The sequence below is a fragment of the Corythoichthys intestinalis genome, chromosome 8 (assembly GCF_030265065.1).
Source record: "Corythoichthys intestinalis isolate RoL2023-P3 chromosome 8, ASM3026506v1, whole genome shotgun sequence".
NCBI classification, from domain to species: domain Eukaryota; kingdom Metazoa; phylum Chordata; class Actinopteri; order Syngnathiformes; family Syngnathidae; genus Corythoichthys; species Corythoichthys intestinalis.
The window spans coordinates 13,665,092-13,687,067 of record NC_080402.1 but is presented as its reverse complement, the minus strand read 5'-3'; the positions used below and the strand labels follow the sequence as shown (position 1 = coordinate 13,687,067).

Here is a 21,976-nt window from a genome sequence, read left to right as displayed (position 1 = left end):
TACTACATCGGTTTCATGCGGAATTGCGACATTGTTCAAATACAGACGAGCCCATATAAATGCAAATTTTGAAATTTTTCGTATTCTCGGAGAGTCACCTTGTAAATAGCCCCTTAATCACGTCTGTCTTAAGCATTTATTAATGCCCATGATAGTGTCATGTCATAATTATGACAGTCTTATGGCAGTTTTATGACGCCACTGTCAAAGTGTTACATATTAACCCAAATAAATCAACAAACAAATTACACAGGACTATAAACCGCAGGATGCAAAATGAAGGAAATAAGTAGGGTCTTATGGTCCGAAAATGACGGGATATATATATTTTTTTTAAATGGGGAAAAAAAAAAAAAAAAAAAAAAAAAAAGAATTATATGTAGGGATGGGAATCGAAATCCAATTCCAATTCCGAACCGGATCCTAATGTTTCGAGGCCTCGACATCACAATGAAAAAGCCTGAACGATACCTTTAACGATTCCTAAAGACGCGTATTGTGTCGTGACGTGTCTTGTTGTCCAGACGCATCAAACTAGCCTGGTGCCAAGAACCACTCGCTCCAAAGTTTTGCTACACTTCACCAGGAGAGAATGTGAAAATGAAGGGTTACGATAGTTTAGCGCTACCATTGCAGCCGTAAACATAACAATGACAGCACGTAGGTTCAAACACTCGAAAGTGCGTCTTCACTTCACGAGGAAAAATTACAACAAAGCGACTTGCAGTCATTGCAAGGTGGAGATAACTGCATCGGGAGGGAATACGACTACACTGTCCTCACCGAGACGCTAAGGCTCAGTCCTGGCTATACAGCTAGCTAAACTCCCAAATGACGATGCACAAGATGTTGGTATAATTTGTTGACTTCATTCAACCATCACTTGAAGAGTGAAACTAAAAATAGAAATGAAACAAATCAATTTCGTCCCCAATAACAAACAGGTTTGCATCAACGTAAGTCAGCGATGATTAGCTAATACAGTAATAACACAGTTAGCATGCGTTCGCTAGCATTAGCACATCGTTCAAACCACTACACAACTGGATTTAAGTGCCCGATCGCGAGTGGAAACACACAACAACAACACAAAACATGATACATACAGGCGTTGTCTCTGTAGCTATTTTACAAACATTAACAAAGAACGGAGGCTCGTAGCAGTATTTCCCTCTCTCACTAACTCGCTCACTCGCTTAGATGCGGCACTTCTCCTTCGCGTGTAAGCGCGCTCTTCTTCACTTGAGCGCGTTCTTCTTCACGTGAGGAAGCACAAGGGCGCCACCAATTGAGCGTGAAAGCATCATAAAAAGTAAAAGGCATGGATTTCAATATAATGGTAAATAATACACTTTAACACAGGGGTCCCCAGACTACGGCCCGCCTCCACATTTGGTCCAACCCCGTGAACAATACCAGAGAGCATTTTGAATTTTTTTTTTTTTTTTTTCTCAATAGTGTTATTTATTTCCTGGCCTTTTTCTGTGAAGAACTCAGAGAGGCTTATTTGGTGATCATCTATTTAATTAATAGTGTTATTATTATTTATTATTATTATACTATTATTTTCATTTTATTTACTTTTGTTCCGTAAAGAATCCAGAAAGGGCTATTTGATTGTAGCTTTTTGAAAAACAATATTTTTTTACATTTAGGCACTCCTGCAATCGTCACACTTTTTCTGTTACAAACTGACCCCGGCCCCTCATCAGAGAAGGGAAATGTTATGTGGCCCTCACAGTAAAAAGTTTGGGGACCCCTGCTTTAACACATATTGCCAAAGGCAGAACAACGACCTATATGCCAAATTTGTTATTTCTATTAGAAAATTGTTTCAGTAAAATGTTACACATTCTTGTGCATTTGCCACTTATTGCCACAGTTAACATTGAGGCTTTGGGCTTCTTTTGACCTCGTTGTGAGTTTGTAAGGTTGTGACTTCTGCTTAAACAAACTCGATGCCAATCAAAACGTTTGTTCTTTTTCCCCAAATTAGAATCGATAAGAGAATAGATAAAGAATCGAATCGTTAAGCAATAGCGATAATGGAATCGAAATCGTAAAAACCGTATCAATTCCCATCCCTAATTATATGCATGTGTATTTTTTGGCCTTTCGGTTTTTCGGCCAAGTGTTTCCAATATTTGGTTTTCAGTTTCTGCCAAGAATTTTGCTTTCGGTACATCCCTAGATGCTTGCATTTAATAGGATTTTTTTTAGGGAAACTAATAAAAACTGACATTGTGTGACTATTATATAAAACAAAACCTTTCACTATTGTACAAATATCAATATCTCTTCCAATTGCCCACTTTCCATATTTGAAATTGTTTCCACAGATATTGCCTCTGGAGTCAACACCTCATACTTGCCAGCTGCAGCCATGAAGAATTATCCATTGCCCAGCACGGGGTTCAGTTCACACCAGCCTGAGTCAAAGGTTTGGCAAATGTGTGGCTTTAAGAATAAATGAATGTATAAGTACTTAAACCTCCCAAATAAAATATGCTGAGGGTTACAACAAATAAGCAGCTGTCATCATAGAATTTACCGCAGTTCTATCTGGTTTTGATGCAGTCATTACCACTAGCCAGATTAATATATGATATGATGTGAACAATTACCAAACCACGAATCAAACCATTGTTTAGTTTAGGGATGTCCCGATCCAGGTTTTTGTACTTCCGATCCGATACCGATATTGTTTTGCACTTCCGATCCGATACCGATACTGGCCGATACCGATACCGAGCTATCTGACAATGTGTTAAACTTAGTTAGTTGTCCAAACTTAGTTGTCAGACTCATGTTGAAAAAGGTTTTAGTACTCTTGATAACAACTAGCCAGCTGAATTAGGTGAGTTTGAATAACACACAACGGTTGGTAACAAGAAACTGACCTGTTTATTCAGTGACAAACACAAAACATTATAAATAACAAACAGAAATGGCATAGTTAGTCAGTAAAACGTGCAAATAATATTGTTAACTGTCTTAAAAAAGTAAAACACACCAACAACCTCAGTGGAAAATCCCCCAAATCCCCCAAGCTATTAGATGCTTTTAATGTTTCATGCATTAGTTACAAAAATTGTATAAAAAGCCTCTCAGGTTTAAATAAACGACTATTTCAGTATCAAGTTAACATTTTAAAACAGTAAATAAAATACTCAAGTCCCCATTCTGTATCAGCAGCTTTAAACTACATTCAATTCATTTAATTTTGCGAATCAACTGTTAAAGTTGTTAAAATTGCTCCCGTTATTCCATAATTTCCCTTCTGTCTACTTTCGACATGTGAAAGTTTTAAAACTGTTTTGAAGATAGATTCAAGTCAAGATTTTGCCGATTTAGGAATATTTTAGATAAAAAGTTAATTAGGTTCGCTTGGAAGGTTCACAACAGCCTGCTAGGGAAGTCTTCTGCTTTAAGATGGCAGCTGTTTACTAAACGCATCTGGTTTTCAATACTTCAATGTTGCTAACGCAGTCGAGTCTGTCGTTTTGCATCTAGTTCTATATATATATGATATCTATTATCTCCAGTAAAACGACGTTGACGTAGTTTGTAGCGGCTGTCAGCAGCAGTCAGGTATTCTTGTGTTTTTTATTCAGCGGCATGAGTTGAGCTAAAGTCGTGAGTTGAGCATTGGCATTACCCGGGTCTATTACAAGCATTATGTTTACTTTCGGGACGCAATGCGGTCAGTTTCTCATTGCGTCCCGAAGACAGCGCTGTCTATTAATTCCACTTTACTTGACATATTTCAATAATCGGAATTTGGATGTTTGTGAATCGTTCTCGAACCTTCCACGGCCGAATTGCTCAAGGATGTAGTGACGGCTGGGCATGTTGTACCGTGGTTCTAAGTGTTGGATGGTGCGTCTTTCCTCACGTGAGATAATGGCTCGTCATCCAGAATGATTTCTTCGGCAATGACTTGTTATTCCCTGGGTTTTGGGACTGTCGAGTGCCAGTTTGTCATGCATACCAAAAATTTCTGCCAGTGTTAGTTGCGTAGGACCTTTCTTTTTGTCTTCGGTTTTCTTCACATACTCCTCATATTGTTTGTGGTCGCTTAATGCTTGATTAGGTTGGTTGTATTAAAACTTCTTAAAGCTTTACCACTACGCTTGACTTTATTGTGGCATATGTTGCTCTCTGCCTCTTCGTCTTTGTCGTCCTTTAAAGTGAAATAATCCCACACAGCTGACATTTTTACCGATAAAGTCTCTCGTTAAATTGAGAGACGGTAATGTAAATGTAGTGTGTTGAAGGTGTGCCGTAAAATGTGGGCCGGATTTTAGAGAAACCGGAGCAAAAACTGGAATGGATTATGTTACTTGGTGCGCTGGTAAACCCGGACTGGAATTTTAAAAAACTGGATCGGAAGTCTGGATCGGAATTTTTCCGTGTTCCGATCCAATACCGATGCGCATTTTTTTGCGCATATCGACATCTGATCCGATCCAAATATCGGATCTGGACATCTCTAGTTTAGTTATAGTTAAACGAAGTTACTGTGCAAGGGATTGGCAACAACAACAAAAACTCCTTCTGTATGATGATTTATCACTAAGCAGTGATGGAAAAAAACGTGTGATTCATTGGTTGATTACTAGAAAAGCTTTTATTGTGTGAGTGTGAAAATATTCATCGACTATTCTGCAAGAGCTAAAGTTAGTTTCTATAAACACACACCTGTTTTGTAAGACAGGTGGAGTTTTATGGTTTAAGGCCAAATGTTGTTCAGTGTTTATAAATGCGTCCATTGTGAACAGGAAGAGCTTTCAACACCAGCAACAGAGACCAGTGAAATAGCAAAAAAATAAAATAACCATTCTGAAGAAATTATAAGTAAAATAGTGGGTTGTACACATACAGTACATATGCTTGTGTACGATATATGAGCCAATTTTCCATGTAGCACTATTTCAACTTAGACAGTAGCTTCAAGGAAGGACAAAACAAAAACAAATAAGAGATAAATACAGGATTACAGTTAAATGCTGTTAGCCGCACAAGCCTAATAACCCCCAGGCAGCTGTGTAAAGTTGCACATGGAGGGGAGCCCAGTAAAGTGATCCCTTGGATCAGCATGCAAGGATTGTTGGGAGGAACTATGAAAGCAAGCAGACTAAACTCCTTGGACCCTCAAACATGGATCGTCTTTTGTACAAACAAGTAGACGAACATGTCCTCTGGGTAGATACCAGCCAATGGGTGCCACGTTAAATGCAGTAATCTTTCGTTTTTCGCGGTTAATGGTGACCAGAATCCGCTGCGATGAGTAAAAAAAACGCAAAGTAGTGCACCGCCACCCACCCCCCGCCAATTTTTTTTTTGGTGTGTATTTGGTCAGATTTAGCATTGGAAAGAAATACATATAAGACATGTTTTTTCACTTTTTTACTCAAAGTATAATTATTAAAAAAACAAAAAAAAAACTTTATGTATATTTGGCGGAAAACACAGACAAGGCTGAAAAAGCAGTTTCTGCTCTTGCACCCCTCTTTAAAATAAATTGCTGTATTTTAAGTCAAAATAACTGTTGTGTGTTGATAGAACAATATGTCTATATGCTGCCAAAGCAGATTCATGGCGCATTAAGCCCCCAAACTATTTTTAATTTATCTGTTTTACCCTGGAGACCCCCGTTTACAGACGCTTTTGTTTCAACCCAGCCATAAAAAGAAGGTAAGTAATTAATTATTATTCGAAATGCCTGTCATTTTTAGCTTAGAATCATTAATTGATGCCTAATATTTACTTTAAAAAAATACGACTTTAAAAATTTATTCACTCGCATATTTGAAACTTTTAAACAAATTACGTCACAATGGAAAAAAATAGTGTCTGAAAATAAGTCACTGATATCTACCTCATAACTATCGCTTAATTCTATTTTTTTTGTTACTGTCGCAATTCCCCAATATTTTTAGATGATAATCGATCCAAACAAAGAAAAATTGAAGAAAAAAAGAATCGTTTAAAAGGGTAAATATATGAAAAAGAAAATCTGGACCACTCCTTGATGTCCGTGATTTCTGTATCGCCATCCTTGTTATATTACTATGTTTCATCCATAAAATCCCCCCCAAAATCCGGCTGTGGCCATTCACAGCTGTGTCTTGACACTCAGTGATACATGCTACATGGAGTTTTGGATCGAAAAGAAGTAAGTAATATCTCGTTAAAACCATGTGTCTTTAATTATGCTCTCGCATGCTCTCACCTCCAGTTAGGGCTTTGCTGTTTTAATTTTTTTTTTTTTTTTGCGCTCCTGTTCAAAATTTTTCTTCCCCCAGAAAGTTGAGATTTTAAGCGATGTATCACATGCATGTCGGACATTTTTTAAATTTGGCCAAATTGGGGGACTCAGAGCGGAACTTCAAGTCACCTGAGTGTTTTCCGCCATATATATTTTAATAAATGCTTTGTAAGCACTTCAGATGTAATAATTATGATAAGTTTCAAACAGGTTACTGTCCCACCGAATTATTTTTAAACAAGAATAAAGTAGAAAAATACTTCTTTTTTTAAATGCTTCATTGAGTGGATCCACTCAAATCTGCTCAAGCTGCTCACTTACAAACAATGAGTTGCCACAGCAACTGTTTAACAAGGTAAACGATGATTGACGCATGCGGTGCTTAGAAGTTTCGGTTTCCAAGTGACTTAGGCAAACCTTAACGTCTCGTCATCGTTAACTTTAATGAGAAACTCCAGTCCACTGCCTGACCAAGAGAAGCGGCAGGAGAAAGAAAGAGTGAGTGTAAAAAAAAACAGAAAATCACATTGTTTGATTTTTAAAGAATTTATTTGCAAATCAATGTGGAAAATAAGTATTTGGTCAATACCAAAAGTTCATCTCAATACTTTGTTATGTACCCTTTGTTGACAATAACGGAGGCCAAACGTTTTCTGTAACTCTTGACAAGCTTTTCACACACTGTTGATGGTATTTTGGCCCATTCCTCCATGCAGATCTCCTCTAGAGCAGTGATGTTTTGGGGCTGTCGTTGGGCAACACGGACTTTCAACTCCCTCCACAGATTTTCTATGGGGTTGAGATCTGGAGACTGACTAGGCCACTCCAGGACCTTGAAATGCTTCTTACGAAGCCATCCTTTGTTGCCCTGGCTGTGTGTTTGGGATCATTGTCATGCTGAAAGACCCAGCCACGTCTCATCTTCAATGCCCTTGCTGGTGGAAGGAGATTTTTACTCAAAATCTCTCGATACATGGCCCCATTCATTCTTTCCTTTACACAGATCAGTCGTCCTGGTCCCTTTGCAGAAAAACAGCCCCAAAGCACGATGTTTCCACCCCCATGCTTCACAGTGGGTATGGTGTTCTTCGGATGCAATTCAGTATTCTTTCTCCTCCAAACACGAGAACCGGTGTTTCTACCAAAAATTTGTATTTTGGTTTCATCTGACCATAACACATTCTCCCAGTCCTCTTCTGGATCATCCAAATGCTCTCTAGCGAACCGCAGACGGGCTTGGACGTGTACTTTCTTCAGCAGGGGGATACATCTGGCAGTGTAGGATTTGAGTCCCTGGCGGTCTATATATTTCATTCTATTTGGTTTCTATTCTTATCTCCATTGCTGATTTCAATTATTTGCAGTAGTAGTAGTATTTGTTTTGCTTTTTTCTTTTTTTTCTTTTTTTTATTCTATTCGTGATTAAATGCAATTTTTATGTAAAATTTTATTTCCTATTTCGATTGTTTACGTTGTATTGATTTTAATGTGATTTTTATGATCTTCATTTGATGTAAAGCACTTTGAATTGCCTTGTGTTGAATTGTGCTATATAAATAAGTTTGCCTTGCCTTGCCAATGAAACATCATCTGTCCAATGAGCTTGAGCGTCCTCTAGTGCAGAAAAAACATTGTTACCTCTGATTGTTATAATGAAGTCATGTGGTTATTGTTGCAACATCTCATTGGTGAAACTGAGACAGCCACTGTTGGCATGTCTGGCAAAAATCAAGTCAATATGTAGAATAAAGATGAAAAACGTAACGACTCTAGTGTAGCCCAAAGTAGTAGAGTAAGAGTCGTGTTTCTTCTTCACAAATCTACTCAAGTAAGAGTAAAAAGTATTGCGTTGTAAAACTACTCTAAGTAGCACATTTTTCTCTAAAAGTTACTCAAGTAAATGTATCAGAATAAATGTATCGCATTACTAGACACCTGTGAAAATAACGGAACAAAAAATCTGATTTAGTGAAAAACTGTTGCCGTCACAGAACATTTACATGCTCAGGCAAGCTGAGAAGAATTTTATATACAGAAAGTATGTCTATTATATTATATTACAACACCAAAACTATAACTCATTTAGGGCTCTATTTTAGTGAGCGGTGTAAATCCGGCACAGTGGGCAGCGTAAATCTGCATGGAGGCAGTTAACACCAGGTGTTTGGTTATTTTGCAGAGGAGTGAAAGCCCACGTACCAAAGGTAAAGGTCTGCACAGTTGTGGGAGTGAACACGGCAGAGTTCAATCATGTCCAATTAAAGTGGCTTCTCTCACTCCCTTTAAATGGACTGCATAGGTTATACACTTACAATCTCTGTATGGAGCACGGGTGGAATGTAATGAAGTAAAAGTACCGTATTGGCCCGAATATAAGACGGCTTGATTATAAGATGACACCCTCTTTTTCAACACTCAAGTTTGAAAAAAGACTTTTTGAACACCAAATTAATTTTTATACTGAAAGTAATTACAGTACATCTGAAACGAATTATCATAACAATATATTGGAGAGAAAAAGCATGTTGTTTTGCCTCATTCAAATCTTAATATCTGAACATTTAAATATGTAAACTAAAGTGTAATCACATTCGTGAATGAATAGCTTCTGGTTTTTGAAATGTAAATAAACCCATCTATTGTGATAAAACAACAAAATTGCAATAACTGCATTAACCATTAAAGTGAAGTCTAACTGTAGTCTTGAAACAAATCTGAATAAGGAAAAACATTGCAATAAAATAATGCAAACTGGTTAAACTTGAGAGTAGCTGAGATCTGTCATGACAGAACGTCTCTTCAATGATATTGGCGCCATCTAGCGTCGTGAATGGGTATAACGTCTAGACCACGAATATAAGACGACCCCCACTTTTTCAGTCTTATTTCAATGCAAAAAAAAACACCGTCGTATATTCGGGCCAATACGGTACTTTGTTACTGTTGTCAAGTAATTTTTTTTGTGTACATGAACTTAAGTAAAAATTAGGGCTGGCAAACGATTAAAATTTTTAATCGAGTTAATTACAGCTTAAAAATTAATCGCAATTCAAACCATCTATAAAATATGCCATATTTTTCTGTAAATTATTGTTGGAAGGGAAAGATAAGACACAAGACGGATATATACATTCAACATACGGTACATAAATATTGTATTTGTTTATTATAACAATAAATCAACAAGATGGCATTAACATTATTAACATTCTGTTAAAGCGATCCATGGATAGAAAGACTTGTAGTTCTTAAAAGATAAATGTTAGTACAAGTTATAGAAATTTTATATTAAAACACCTCTTAATTTTTTCGTTTTGATAAAATTTGTAAAATTTTCAATCAAAAAATAGACTAGTAGCCCGCCATTGTTGATGTCAATAATTACACAATGCTCATGGGTGCTGAAACCCATAAAATCACTCGCAGCCAAGCGCCAGCAGAGGGCGACAAAACTCCAAAAAACACAAGTAACAAGTGGACATTACACTGTGCTGTCATTTTAATCTGTTTGAGCAGGGCATGTGCGTTAATTGCGTAAAATATTTTAACGTGATTAATTTAAAAAGTTAATTACCGCCCGTTAACGTGATAATTTTGACAGCCCTAATATGAACGTAAAACAGTCTAGATTCTTGGTTAACAGCAAAAAGAAAACCTGGCAGTGATCATTCATTTTACTGTAAATATTTCAAGCTAAAGTTACGCTACATTGTGTACGGATACAAAATGGCGCCCGTCACTAAACAAAGAGCTTTTTAAGTTTAAAGTTCTTGTAAATAAATGTCCAAATCACAAAATTTCTATAGATATGAACGTAAAACAGTCTAAATTCTTGGTTAAAAGCAAAAAAAAAGGGGCAGTTATCATTCATTTTACGTTCATTTTTTAGACCCAAGCGCCAGCAGAGGGCGACAAAACACAAAAAACACAAGTAACAAGTGGACATTACACTGTGCTGTCATTTTAATCTGTTTGAGCAGGGCATGTGCGTTAATTGCGTAAAATATTTTAACGTGATTAATTTAAAAAGTTAATTACCGCCCGTTAACGTGATAATTTTGACAGCCCTAATATGAACGTAAAACAGTCTAGATTCTTGGTTAACAGCAAAAAGAAAACCTGGCAGTGATCATTCATTTTACTGTAAATATTTCAAGCTAAAGTTACGCTACATTGTGTACGGATACAAAATGGCGCCCGTCACTAAACAAAGAGCTTTTTAAGTTTAAAGTTCTTGTAAATAAATGTCCAAATCACAAAATTTCTATAGATATGAACGTAAAACAGTCTAAATTCTTGGTTAAAAGCAAAAAAAAAGGGGCAGTTATCATTCATTTTACGTTCATTTTTTAGACCCAAGCGCCAGCAGAGGGCGACAAAACACAAAAAACACAAGTAACAAGCGGACATTACACTGTGCTGTCATTTTAATCTGTTTGAGCGGGGCATGTGCGTTAATTGCGTCAAATATTTTAACGTGATTAATTTAAAAAATGAATTACCGCCCGTTAACGCAATAATTTTGACAGCCCTAGTAAAAATATGAAGTGGTACTTTTTACTTTTGTAGCCCAAAAGTAATGGAGTTTTTCATTCAGTTTTCTGGTTTCATGCGTTTAGAAGTCTGCAATAAAAAAATTGTCAATCAAATGGCAATTGCGATATTTGTCCAAAAATGGCAATTAGTTTTTGTCAAAATTGTACAACTAAACTTTTATCAGTTTTAAGTCACTGACATCTACCATCCTACTGGATTATGTTCTCAGCTACTGTTCATTGCCTTATTCCCTCTCAGTGTGATTTCAGTGCTGAGGTCAAACTTCCTGAGCCTTCACAACCGCACGACGTTTGCAGGTCAAACACCAGTGAAGTGCAGAGAGTAACGCCCAAGATTCTTCTCTCGAACATTCAGGGAACATTAACAGCCTATAATGGGATCTGTTTATTGAGCCCAGTGTATATTGACCTTTATGTGCTCTGATGGCGGCGGTGGTACTGGCATAGAGCTGTTAATAGAATTATCGCTCTTGTACCTCTCAAACTGCCAAAGCCAGTTTGCTGGCCTCAAACTATTAAATTGTCAGCTTAATGCCGACTTTTGCCTGTTTGAAACTAGAAAAATGCAGACAATGAGTTTAGGTGGGCTGCACTTTTAAAGACTTAAAGGGTTGGCGGATAGTAACTTTCATTTTTTGTTTTGTTTTTTTTGTTTAATGTAATCTGTGTGTGATGTATGCAATGTAGGTATTCATTATGGTAAAGGTCCTCTCCCTTGGACATGCTTTTGTTGGCATTTAGTCTTAGTGAGAAATGATTGTTCGCATTTGAAGTTACACCGATCAAATGACCCAGCTTACTGCTAGTCTGAGGAGGAATTCAGACCTTGGTCCGTCATCCACATGGAACTGTCTGTCAAGCCAGAAAATTGCAGTTGCAGCATAGTGGTTGCAGAAATGAGACTCGATGGTGATGAGCTGCTTTTTATAAAGGTGGTTGAATAAGAATGTTTGTGCTATTTGTTGTTGGGCTTTTGAGGCACTCTTCCATAATTAGGTTTGAAGAGGTATAAATGGTTAAATAACCACTATATGACGTGTGAACATGTACAGTAGATCTTTGTAACAAGGAAGAATATTTAGTAGAGTTGTCCAATAATGACTTTTTAACCGTTATCCTGATGTTTTCGAGCTCTAAAAATCCGATATCGATATACAGTAAAGGTGTAACGGTACATGTATTCATATTGAACAGTTTCGGTACTTGGCGTTCGGTTCGGAACGGAGGCATACCGAACGAGTTTCTGACGTAATGTAACCCTTACTTTTCAAGGCTGTGAGTCGATCGGGTTACAGTTTCTTTGCGTAGATTATCTTTACTCCGTCTTCCCTACTATAATGAGGACCAACACGGTAGGACAGTAAGAAACGTCAACGGCGCAACAACGTGGCCGCAGTAAAAAAAGCGGCCGTTAAAGTTAATCAACGAATGCACACCAGTCGCAGTGCGGCCGCGTGTTGCGTCCCAGAAGCGGCTCAGCGCAATGCACGCGAAAACAACGGCAGAGTTTATTATTTGACGCGAGACGCGGCCCTACTACGTCAATAGACCCTACTCACGTGACGTCACAGCCACGCCCCCGCGCCATGTTATCCGGATACTAGTCATGTTAATGCATTAGCGCTTCGTAAATTCCTCCTATTATGGCGTGTTTTTCTGCTCGTTAACATTAATAATCAAAATGGTGAAGTCGTGTGTGGCGGTCGGTTGCAAAAACAGAGAAGATAGACGGAGAGACTTGAATTTTTACCGTATTCCGAGAGAGCCGAAGAGGAGACCGAGATTGACTGCTGCAATTCGACGAGAAAACTGGGCTCCAAACGACTACCACAGATTATGTAGTAGTCATTTTATATCTGGTAAGATGCATTTAATATATATTTAGAGGGTTTTGGGCTGACAACCACAATTAAGATCATTGCTAGGCAGTGTTGTTAATCTTACTGAAAAAAAGTAATTAATTATAGTTACAAATTACTTCTCCCAAAAAGTAATTGCGTTAGTAACTCAATTACCTGAATGTAAGAGTAATTAGTTACTTGGCAAAGTAATTGGTGATACTTTTTTTTTTCCTCAAAAAAAAAAAAAAAAAAAAAAACAACATTGGCCACACTATGTGAAGTTTTTTGTGAAGGTTTTTGGTACAATTGGCCCGAGCCCAATTCTTTACCCTAATTTACCCTTTACCCTGAATCAACTGTTGAAAGTTGTTAAAATTGCTCCCATTATTGCATTTGTTCCCTTCTCTCTACTTTCGACATATGAAAGTTTTAAAACTGTTTCATCATTTAAAGATAGATTCAAGTCAAGATTTTGCCGATTTAGAAGTATTTTAGATAAAAAGTTACTTAGGTTCGCTAGGAAGGTTCTCTACAACAGAGCCGTCCTAAAAAGTCTACTGCTTTAAGATGGCGGCTGTCTACTAACGCATTTAGTGCCATGCAGTGTTGTTAATTTTACTTTAAAAAAGTAATTAATTACAGTTACAAATTACTTCTCCCAAAAAGTAATTGCGTTAGTAACTCAGTTACCTGAATGTAAGAGTAATTAGTTACTTGGCAAAGTAACTAGTGATATTTTTTTTTTTCTCAAAAAAAAAAAAAATTAAAAAAAAACAGGTCACACAATGTGAAGCTTAAAGGGTTTGGGGGACAATTGGCCCAAGCCCAATTCTTTACCCTCCACTTAACTAGACACAAGGGTATTGCGATAACTAGCTAGTAACCTTTGCTATGTGTGGAAGTCATTTAAAGTTGTGAATCAATCATTAAAGTTGTTAAAATTTCTCCCGTTATTGCATTAGTTCCCTTCTGTCTACTTTAAACATGTGTAAGTTTTAAAACTGTTTCATCATTTAAAGATGGATTTAAGTTAAGATTTTGCCGATTTAGGAGCATTTTAGATTTTAAAAAAATTACTTAGGTTCGCTAGGAAGGATCTCTACATCAGGGCCTTCCTGAGAGGTCTACTGCTTTAAGATGGCGGCTGTTTACAAACGCATGTAGTCCTTAAAACATGTTGGCAATGCAGCAGTGTCTGTCATGTGCATCTAGTTGTATAATATGATATCCGTCATGTGGGCGTAGTTTGTCGGCTATGGCTGCAGTCAGGTATTATTGGAGCCATCTAGGATCGCGGTTGCAACGGCGTCTTCCCCACTCCTGCTCTGCTCTCGACCCCGTGAGTCCGTTTCTCTTTTTTTATTTAACCAACTTAGTAACGCATAGTAACGCACGCCTTTCCCGCCTCAGTAACGGTAACGGCGTTGCCAAGATGAGAAAAGTAATTAATTAGATTACTCATTACTGAAAAAAATAACGCCGTTAGTAACGCCGTTATATTGTAACACCGTTATTAACAACACTGTTGCTAGGCTAATCGCCGACAACATACACTCAGACGTTGTGAATGAACTACCTGAAAATATATAATTATGAGAGGATAATCAGACAGTTGTCATACAATAGGGAATGGGACGTACTACGTCATTGTTTGGACCCGCCTCCATGCTGGCAATATAATTCACTTCCGGGCCGCAGAGTCAATGCGGATTGTAACGTGTGATAGTGCTAAGCTAACTCTTTCGGTGTTTTAGAAAGAAAATATGGGTGCTTTATTGTTGCGTTACCGGGTGCAACAGCGTCTCCTACGACAAAAAAAGGGGTGAGGAAAAATGGACTCACTTTTCACCGTTTTCCTGCATGGAGGACCAAATATCAGATCACGAAGGTACGACGGATGGCTGGATTGCAGCGGTTCGTCGGAAAAGCATTTCTTATGATCATATTTCTGCTGGAATGAGAGTGTGTTCCTGTCATCTCTACTCTTGTAAGTTGAACGATTTATCCACTTTTGGTTTCAATACGTTTTTGTTTTTTTACACCGTTGTGTAAATCTGCCTCGGTAGCAATGCTCGCCTACTACGACTCCCCTACCTGTTGTGTTCCTAGGTAAACCTGCTGACAACACATCCCGATTGGTCACCATCTCTCTTCTTGGATCATTTGACAAAGAAAATTTGTTCAATGGAGTGGTTCCATTTGTCCTGTGTCGGACTCAAACAAGCCCCTGCAGCAGACGCCATCTGGGTCTGCCCTTCTCGTCGATGAACTGCGGGCTTTTAACTTGTGAAAATGCAAGAACTTTAATGCACATATTTATTCTGCCTGGCTATTTAACTATGGCCAGTGACGTTTTTTTTTTATTTTTTTTAACCACTTTGACAAAGACACCTTTCATTGTAATATTGAATTTATATATTCTATTATTATTTTTAAATTATAATATTCTTATTTGCACTTATGTAGACTTTAGACTGTCAATTCAAATAGTGTTGGAAAAGTTGCAATACCTAAAATAGAAATGCAAGAACTGTAAAGTACATATTTATACACCTTTATTTACCTAAGGCCACTGGATGTTTTTTAACTGCTTTGAAAAATACAGGTTTTGTTGTGATCTTGTATATATATAGTATATAGCTTTTTATAATGTATTATGTATTATAATATTTGCTGCCCCCTGCCAGAGTGTGGGCCATTTTGTACTAAAATGATTTTAAACTGTCAGTTCAAATACTGTGTTGGAGACTAGTACTTGCAATACTTAAAATGGAAATGCAAGAACTTTAAAGCACATATTTATCCTGTCTGGCAATTTACCCAAGGCCAGTAAATAGTGTTTTAAACTGCTTTGACAAAGACACGTTTATTGTGATCTTGTATTTGTGTATTACTTATAATTATATAATATTTGCTGCCACCGTCAGAGGGTGGGCCTTGTTTGCACTAATTTAAAGATTTTAAACTGTCAATTCAAATATCGTATTGGAGAAATTGCATTACTTGAAATAAATCTATTGCAACTTATCAGTCCCAGTTCTTGTCTACAACACTGTCCAAAAATTGTCAATGCATATTCCAAATAGAATAACAAAATTAAGTCACCTGACTTTGTAATTATTACACCTGTTTATTATGAAGACCTGAAGTAAACAACAAGCAGTTACAGTTTGTCAAGAAGTTGTTCAAGTCATGTTTTGGTATTCATATTTTATTGACTTTTCATAACACTTGGGATCGTGTTTGTAAGAGCAGAGCAAACTGAAGTTTCAGCGTGCACTCTTCGCCTTTCCAACCTCTCAACGCTCCGATGTGGTGCGCTTGACCTCAGAATAACCCAAGAAGAGATATGGTGACCAATCGGGATGTGTTGTCAGCATTTCATATGCAGGTTTTCCTAGTAACACAACAGGTAGGTGATGAGGAGGAGTAGGTTAGCATTGCTACCGAGGCAGATTTACACAACAGTAAAGAAAAAAACAAAAAACGTATTGAAACCAAAACGGATAAATCGTTCAACTTACAAGAGTAGAGATAAGGGGAATACACTCTCATTCCAGCAGAAATATGATCAGAAGAAATGCTTTTCCGACGAACCGCTGCAATCCAGCCATCCGTCGTACCTTCGTGATCTGATATTTGGTCCTCCATGCAGGAAAACGGTGAAAAGTGAGTCCATTTTTCCTAACCCCTTTTTTTGTCGTAGGAGACGCTGTTGCACCCGGTAACGCAACAATAAGCACCCATATTTTCTTTCTAAAACACCGAAAGAGTTAGCTTAGCACTACCACACGTTACAATCCGCATTGACTCTGCCGGCCCGGAAGTGAATTATATTGCCAGCATGGAGGCGGGTCCAAACAATGACGTAGTACGTCCCATTCCCTATTAATTTACAATTTCACTATTGAGGTCAAAAGCCAAAAAATAAATTCAACTAGGGACAATTTGGAGTAGTGCTATCGCACTTCATATTTATTACGTATTATATATGTATATAGTGAGAGTGCTATCGCTAAACCATATAAACATTAAAAGCCCTAGTTCCATTGACAAATGATATGAAATACATTAGAATTGACAGTGGATGTTAGCAAGAACAAAAGATTTTGAATTGAAAATTTCGTAACTCACCTTCCAAGCACAAGATTCCTGCCGAATTTTCGTGTACGAGGACCTGTTTCACCCAACCAGCAACGTAGCATTTATAAGCCTCCAAGCTCTTAAAGTTTTTCAAACTTTCGTGAGAATAGGCTGATTTTGTGTGGACAAGATAGTTGTAAATATCAGGATATCAGATGTCAGGTGAAGCCAGCGGGTCGAAAAACATCGATTTAGGCATCAAATACGGATCTGGCGAATGGATAAACTGAAGCTTTTCCACGTAACGCCTTTTATGCAACGGATCCAATGAGTTTACAGCGTCAGATAACACCGGGGCTTCCATGAATTGCTCTATAACTTGCTCGACTAATTGAAACCAATGAGAATAGGTCTAAAAAAGAGGTACAATATGGCGGCCGCAAACAGCGACACGCCCATTTTGTGACGTAGGTGAGTAGGGTCTATACTACTAGCTAGCAGACCGGAAGTCACTCGTGTAGAAATACGGTGGATCCGGTCGATTTTCAAACTAATATGCAATCGTAACCCACTTTTTCAGTCCATCAGATCTCTTGAGTGGTAGATCGGGGCACAGTTGACTTGTCTTTGTTGATTTACAGTTGTCATCTTTGCTGTAATAATAACCAACACGGCCCCATATTCAATACAAATCCCTCCTACCACAACAAAACAAGTAGGAACTAATATTCACATAGGAACTAAAGTTATACAACATAAAATATACAATATAAATGAATACTACATCACATTTGTAAAATACAAACACATAGTAAAATAAATAATAGCCCATTTAAATAAAATACATTTAAATGAGCTAAAACACCTGTTATTAAATAATAAGAATAATATACAGATCCTGCTTACAGAATTAAATTTATTAATTTCTGTGTGGCGCTTTAACTTGAGAAAATCCACCAATAAAGCTTTTGAAAACCGTTCATAAGAAAAAAAAATCTTTGAGGCATTTCATTTGTAAAATACATGTTAAAATCTTTGTCATTGGGATTGCTTTTCTCTTTAGCACAGGACTTCTTTTTTCTTCTTGCTTTCAGAAAGAAAGCTGCCCAATACGCGGGGTCTGAAAGGCAAATTTTTGTTGGATTATTATCTATAAATACCCACTACTTTTTGAGCAGAATTCTAGCGTTGAATAGGCTGCTGTTCCTATTGTTGAAAGCACAAAAGTGTGTGATAAACAACTAGCACATTTATATTTTGCATTTTGTTTTCTTACTGTACCGCAAAATGAACCGAACCGTGACCTCAAAACCGAGGTACGTACCGAACCGAGATTTTTGTGTACCGTTACACCCCTAATATACAGTGATCCCTCGTTTTTCCGGGTTAATGGGGATAGGTGAAAAACTGCGAAGTACAGTAGGGCCCCCCGGGCCCCCCCACCCAAAAAAAAAAAAAAAAAAATTGGGAGGGGTTGTTTTTTTTTTTTTTGTTTGTGTGTGTGTTCAATGCATTTATTCAGATACATATAAGACATGTTTTTTCACTTTTCCCCCCCAAAGTATAACTAAAAAAAACTTATGTATATGGCGGAAAACACTCAGGTGACTTGAAGTTCCGCTCTGAGAACCCCAATATAATATGCACGTGTGATACATAGTTGGAAAGCTTAAAATCTCAATTTTCTGGGGGAAGAAAAAATTTGAACAGGAGGGCATTTCTAAAAAAAAAGAAAAAAAAAAAAGAAAGAAAAAATTCAAACAGCAAAACCCTATCTGGAGGTGAAAGCACACAAGAGCAGAATTACAGACGCCATGACTTTGAGATATTATCGCATACTTACCTTGTTTCGATCCAACAACTCCATGTAGCATGTATCACTGAGTGTCAAGACACAGCTGTGAATGGCCACAGCTGGATTTTTGGGGGATTTTATGGGTGAAACATGGTAATATAACAAGGGTCGCGACGCAGAAATTGCAGACATCAAGGAGGGGTCGAGATGTTCTTTTTCATATATTTACCTTTTTAAATGTTTTTTTTTTCAATTTTTCTTTGTTTGGATCAATTATTTATCATCTAACACAGGAGTGGGCAAACTGTTCCACAAAGGGCCGCAGTGGGTGCAGGTTTTTGCTCCAACCCATCAAAGGTCACCAATCTGTTGTTTTACAAGTGTAATCAATTGATTGCATTTAGGTGCTTCTTGTTTCTGCTGAAACCTCATTGGTTAAACTGTCTGTGCTGGATCAGTTGAAACAAAGACCGGGACCCACTGCGGCCCTCGAGGACCGGTTTGCCCACTTCTGATCTAACATATTGGAAAAAATGCCTACAGAAACAAAAAAAATACAATTAAGCGATAGTTATGAGGTAAATATCTGTGACTTTTTTACAGATACCATTTTTTTCATTGTGATGTAATTTGTTTAAAAGCTTAAAATATGCGAGTGAATAATTTTTTTAAGTCGTTTTTTTTTTTTTTTTTTTTTTTTTTTTTAAACGAAATATTAGACATCGATTAATGATTCCAAGCTAAAAATGACAGACATTTTGAATAGTAGATATAATTAATTACCTTCGTTTTATGGCTGGGTTGAAACAAAAGCGGTTCCGCGATGTCTGTAAACAGGGGTTTTCAGGGTAAAACGGGCTAATTAAAAATAGTTCGGGGGCTTCATGAGCCATGAATCTGCTATGGCAGCATATAGACATATTGTTCTATCAAACACAACCGTTGTTTGGCTTAAAATACAGCAGTTTCTTTTAAAGAGGAGTGCAAGAGCAGAAACTGGTTTTTCCGTCTTGTCTGTGTTTTCCCCATATACATTTTTTAATAAATGGTTTTTAAGCACTTCAAATGATTCATTGAGTGAGTCCACTCAACTCCGCTTCATCTCTTCACTGACACACAAAGAGTTGCCACAGCAACTGTTTAACAAGTTAAACAATGATTGACGCATGCGGCACTTTGATGCTAAAGCTTCCAGGGATCTGTGGCAAGATCAAACACAAGGTGTCTATCAATCATCGTTAACTTTAATGAGTAACACCAATGCTACAAAGAGCAGGGAGGGAGGGAGAGTGAGACAACGCAATCGGCTCGGGATGGCTCATCTGTATTTTTGTTTTTTGTTTTTTAAATTGAAAAACAAAAAATCCAAGATAGACTGGGGCACGAAGTTTGAAGGGCGAAGTAGCGAGGGATCGCGTATGTGGTCGCGCACTTACCGTATTATTGCTAATTGTATTGTGATGCCCTACTGGGTGCTTTAATAATGATAAATGTAACAACTTCAACATTTTCCAGATAAAATAAACATTCTGTGACAAACAGAACGTCAACCAAAGTTATAGAAAACAAATGTCCCATATAAATAATATTCACTAAATGTGCCAAAATATCTATAATTAAATAAAAGGAATCATTCGCAATTAAATCACGTTTACAGTAGTTACCCCAAAAATCCACTAGAGGGCGACAAAGGCACTAAAGATACAGACAGGCAATCATAGGACATGCCAATGTAATGACAATTCCCAAGATGCATTTTGCTGGGCTTTTGCACATATTTTTGTATTTTACTACTTTTACGCGTGACTATTTCTTTCTGGTAACACAGTAGTTATATGTAATGAGTTTATAATTAATTATTTTTTCAATCAATTATTGTTCATTTGATCTTTGCACGATGAAAGCAAATGGTCTGCTCACATAACAAATCCCAAGCATCTTAATTTGGCGACTTCTTACAGTCAATAAGTTCTGTGCTGAGCTGTAAACATTCCTTATAGAAAGGCAGAAAGCTTCTACATTCACTTTGAAGGCAACTTGTATTTTCTCTCAAAACTGAAGTTGATATTATCTGATATCGTTTAAAAATCGGACACCTCTATTATTTTGCATCACAAAATTATTCCAGTCTCCATAGCTTCAACAATTGTTCTCAGCTCCCAAATGCCTATTCCAAAATGAGTAAATATTTGCAACAACAACAACAACAACAAAAATCATCAGTTTGTAGTAGGGCTGTCAAACGATTAAAATTTTTAATCAAGTCAATCACAGCTTAAAAATTAATCGTAATTAATGGCAATTCAAACCATCTGTAAAATATGCCATATTTTCTGTAAATTATTGTTGGAATGGAAAGATAAGACACAAGACGGATATATACAGTACATTCAACATACAGTACATAAGTACTGTATTTGTTTATTATAACAATAAATCAACAAGATAGCATTAACATTATTAACATTCTGTTAAAGCAATCCATGGATAGAAAAGACTTGTAGTTCTTAAAAGATAAATGTTAGTACAAGTTATAGAAATTTTATATTAAAACTAGAGATGTCCCGATTGATCGGGATGATCGATCGTGTCCGATCATGTCATTTTCAAAGTATCGGAATCGGCAAAAAAATATCGGCCATGTATATATATATATATATATATATATATATATATATTTTTTTAATTAAATCATTTTCTAATTGTATTTAACGTTACAGACGTAATGTTTCACTCTTCCAGAGTCTTTAGTTTAGGCTTAAGGTAGGGTTATCAAATTTATCCCAATAACGGCAGTAATTAATTTTTTAAAAAATGTATCACGTTAAAATATTTAACGCAATTAATGCATGCGCTGCACGACCCACTCAAGGATTGTCGTGCTCAATCTGTAATGGCGCCGTTTTACCTATAAAGAGAGATAAAAGTATTTTCTTAATGCATTGCCAAAATGTATATGATCGGGAAAAATTATCGGGAATGATTGGAATTGAATCGGGAGCAAAAAAAAGCAATCGGATCGGGAAATATCGGGATCGGCAGATACTCAAACTAAAACGATCGGGATCGGATCGGGAGCAAAAAAACATGATCGGAACAACCCTAATTAAAACCCCTCTTAATGTTTTCGTTTTAATAAAATTTTTAAAATTTTCAATCAAAAAATAAACTAGTAGCTCTCCATTGTTGATGTCAATAATTACAGAATCCTCATGGGTGCTGAAACCAATAAAATCAGTCGCACCCAAGCGCCAGCAGAAGGCGACAAAACACACAGAAAAAAAAAACACAAGTAACAAGTGGACATGACACTGTGCTGTCATTTTACTCTGAGCGGGGAATGTGCGTTAAATACGTCGAATATTTTAACGTGATTAATTTTTAAAAATTAATTAGCGCCCGTTAACGCGATAATTTTGACAGCCCTAGT

General features: G+C 37.1%; 1 protein-coding gene across 2 annotated transcripts in view; it reads left to right on the top strand.

The window, feature by feature from the left end:
- Positions 1–21,976, top strand: part of rbm20 (RNA binding motif protein 20) — a 132,066-nt gene that overhangs the window by 85,367 nt on the left and 24,723 nt on the right. For both annotated transcript variants that reach the window (XM_057842678.1, XM_057842677.1), the window contains exon 5: positions 2,340–2,440. In XM_057842678.1, coding sequence (XP_057698661.1) covers positions 2,340–2,440 — 101 coding nt within the window. The remainder of the gene's footprint in view (positions 1–2,339; positions 2,441–21,976) is intronic.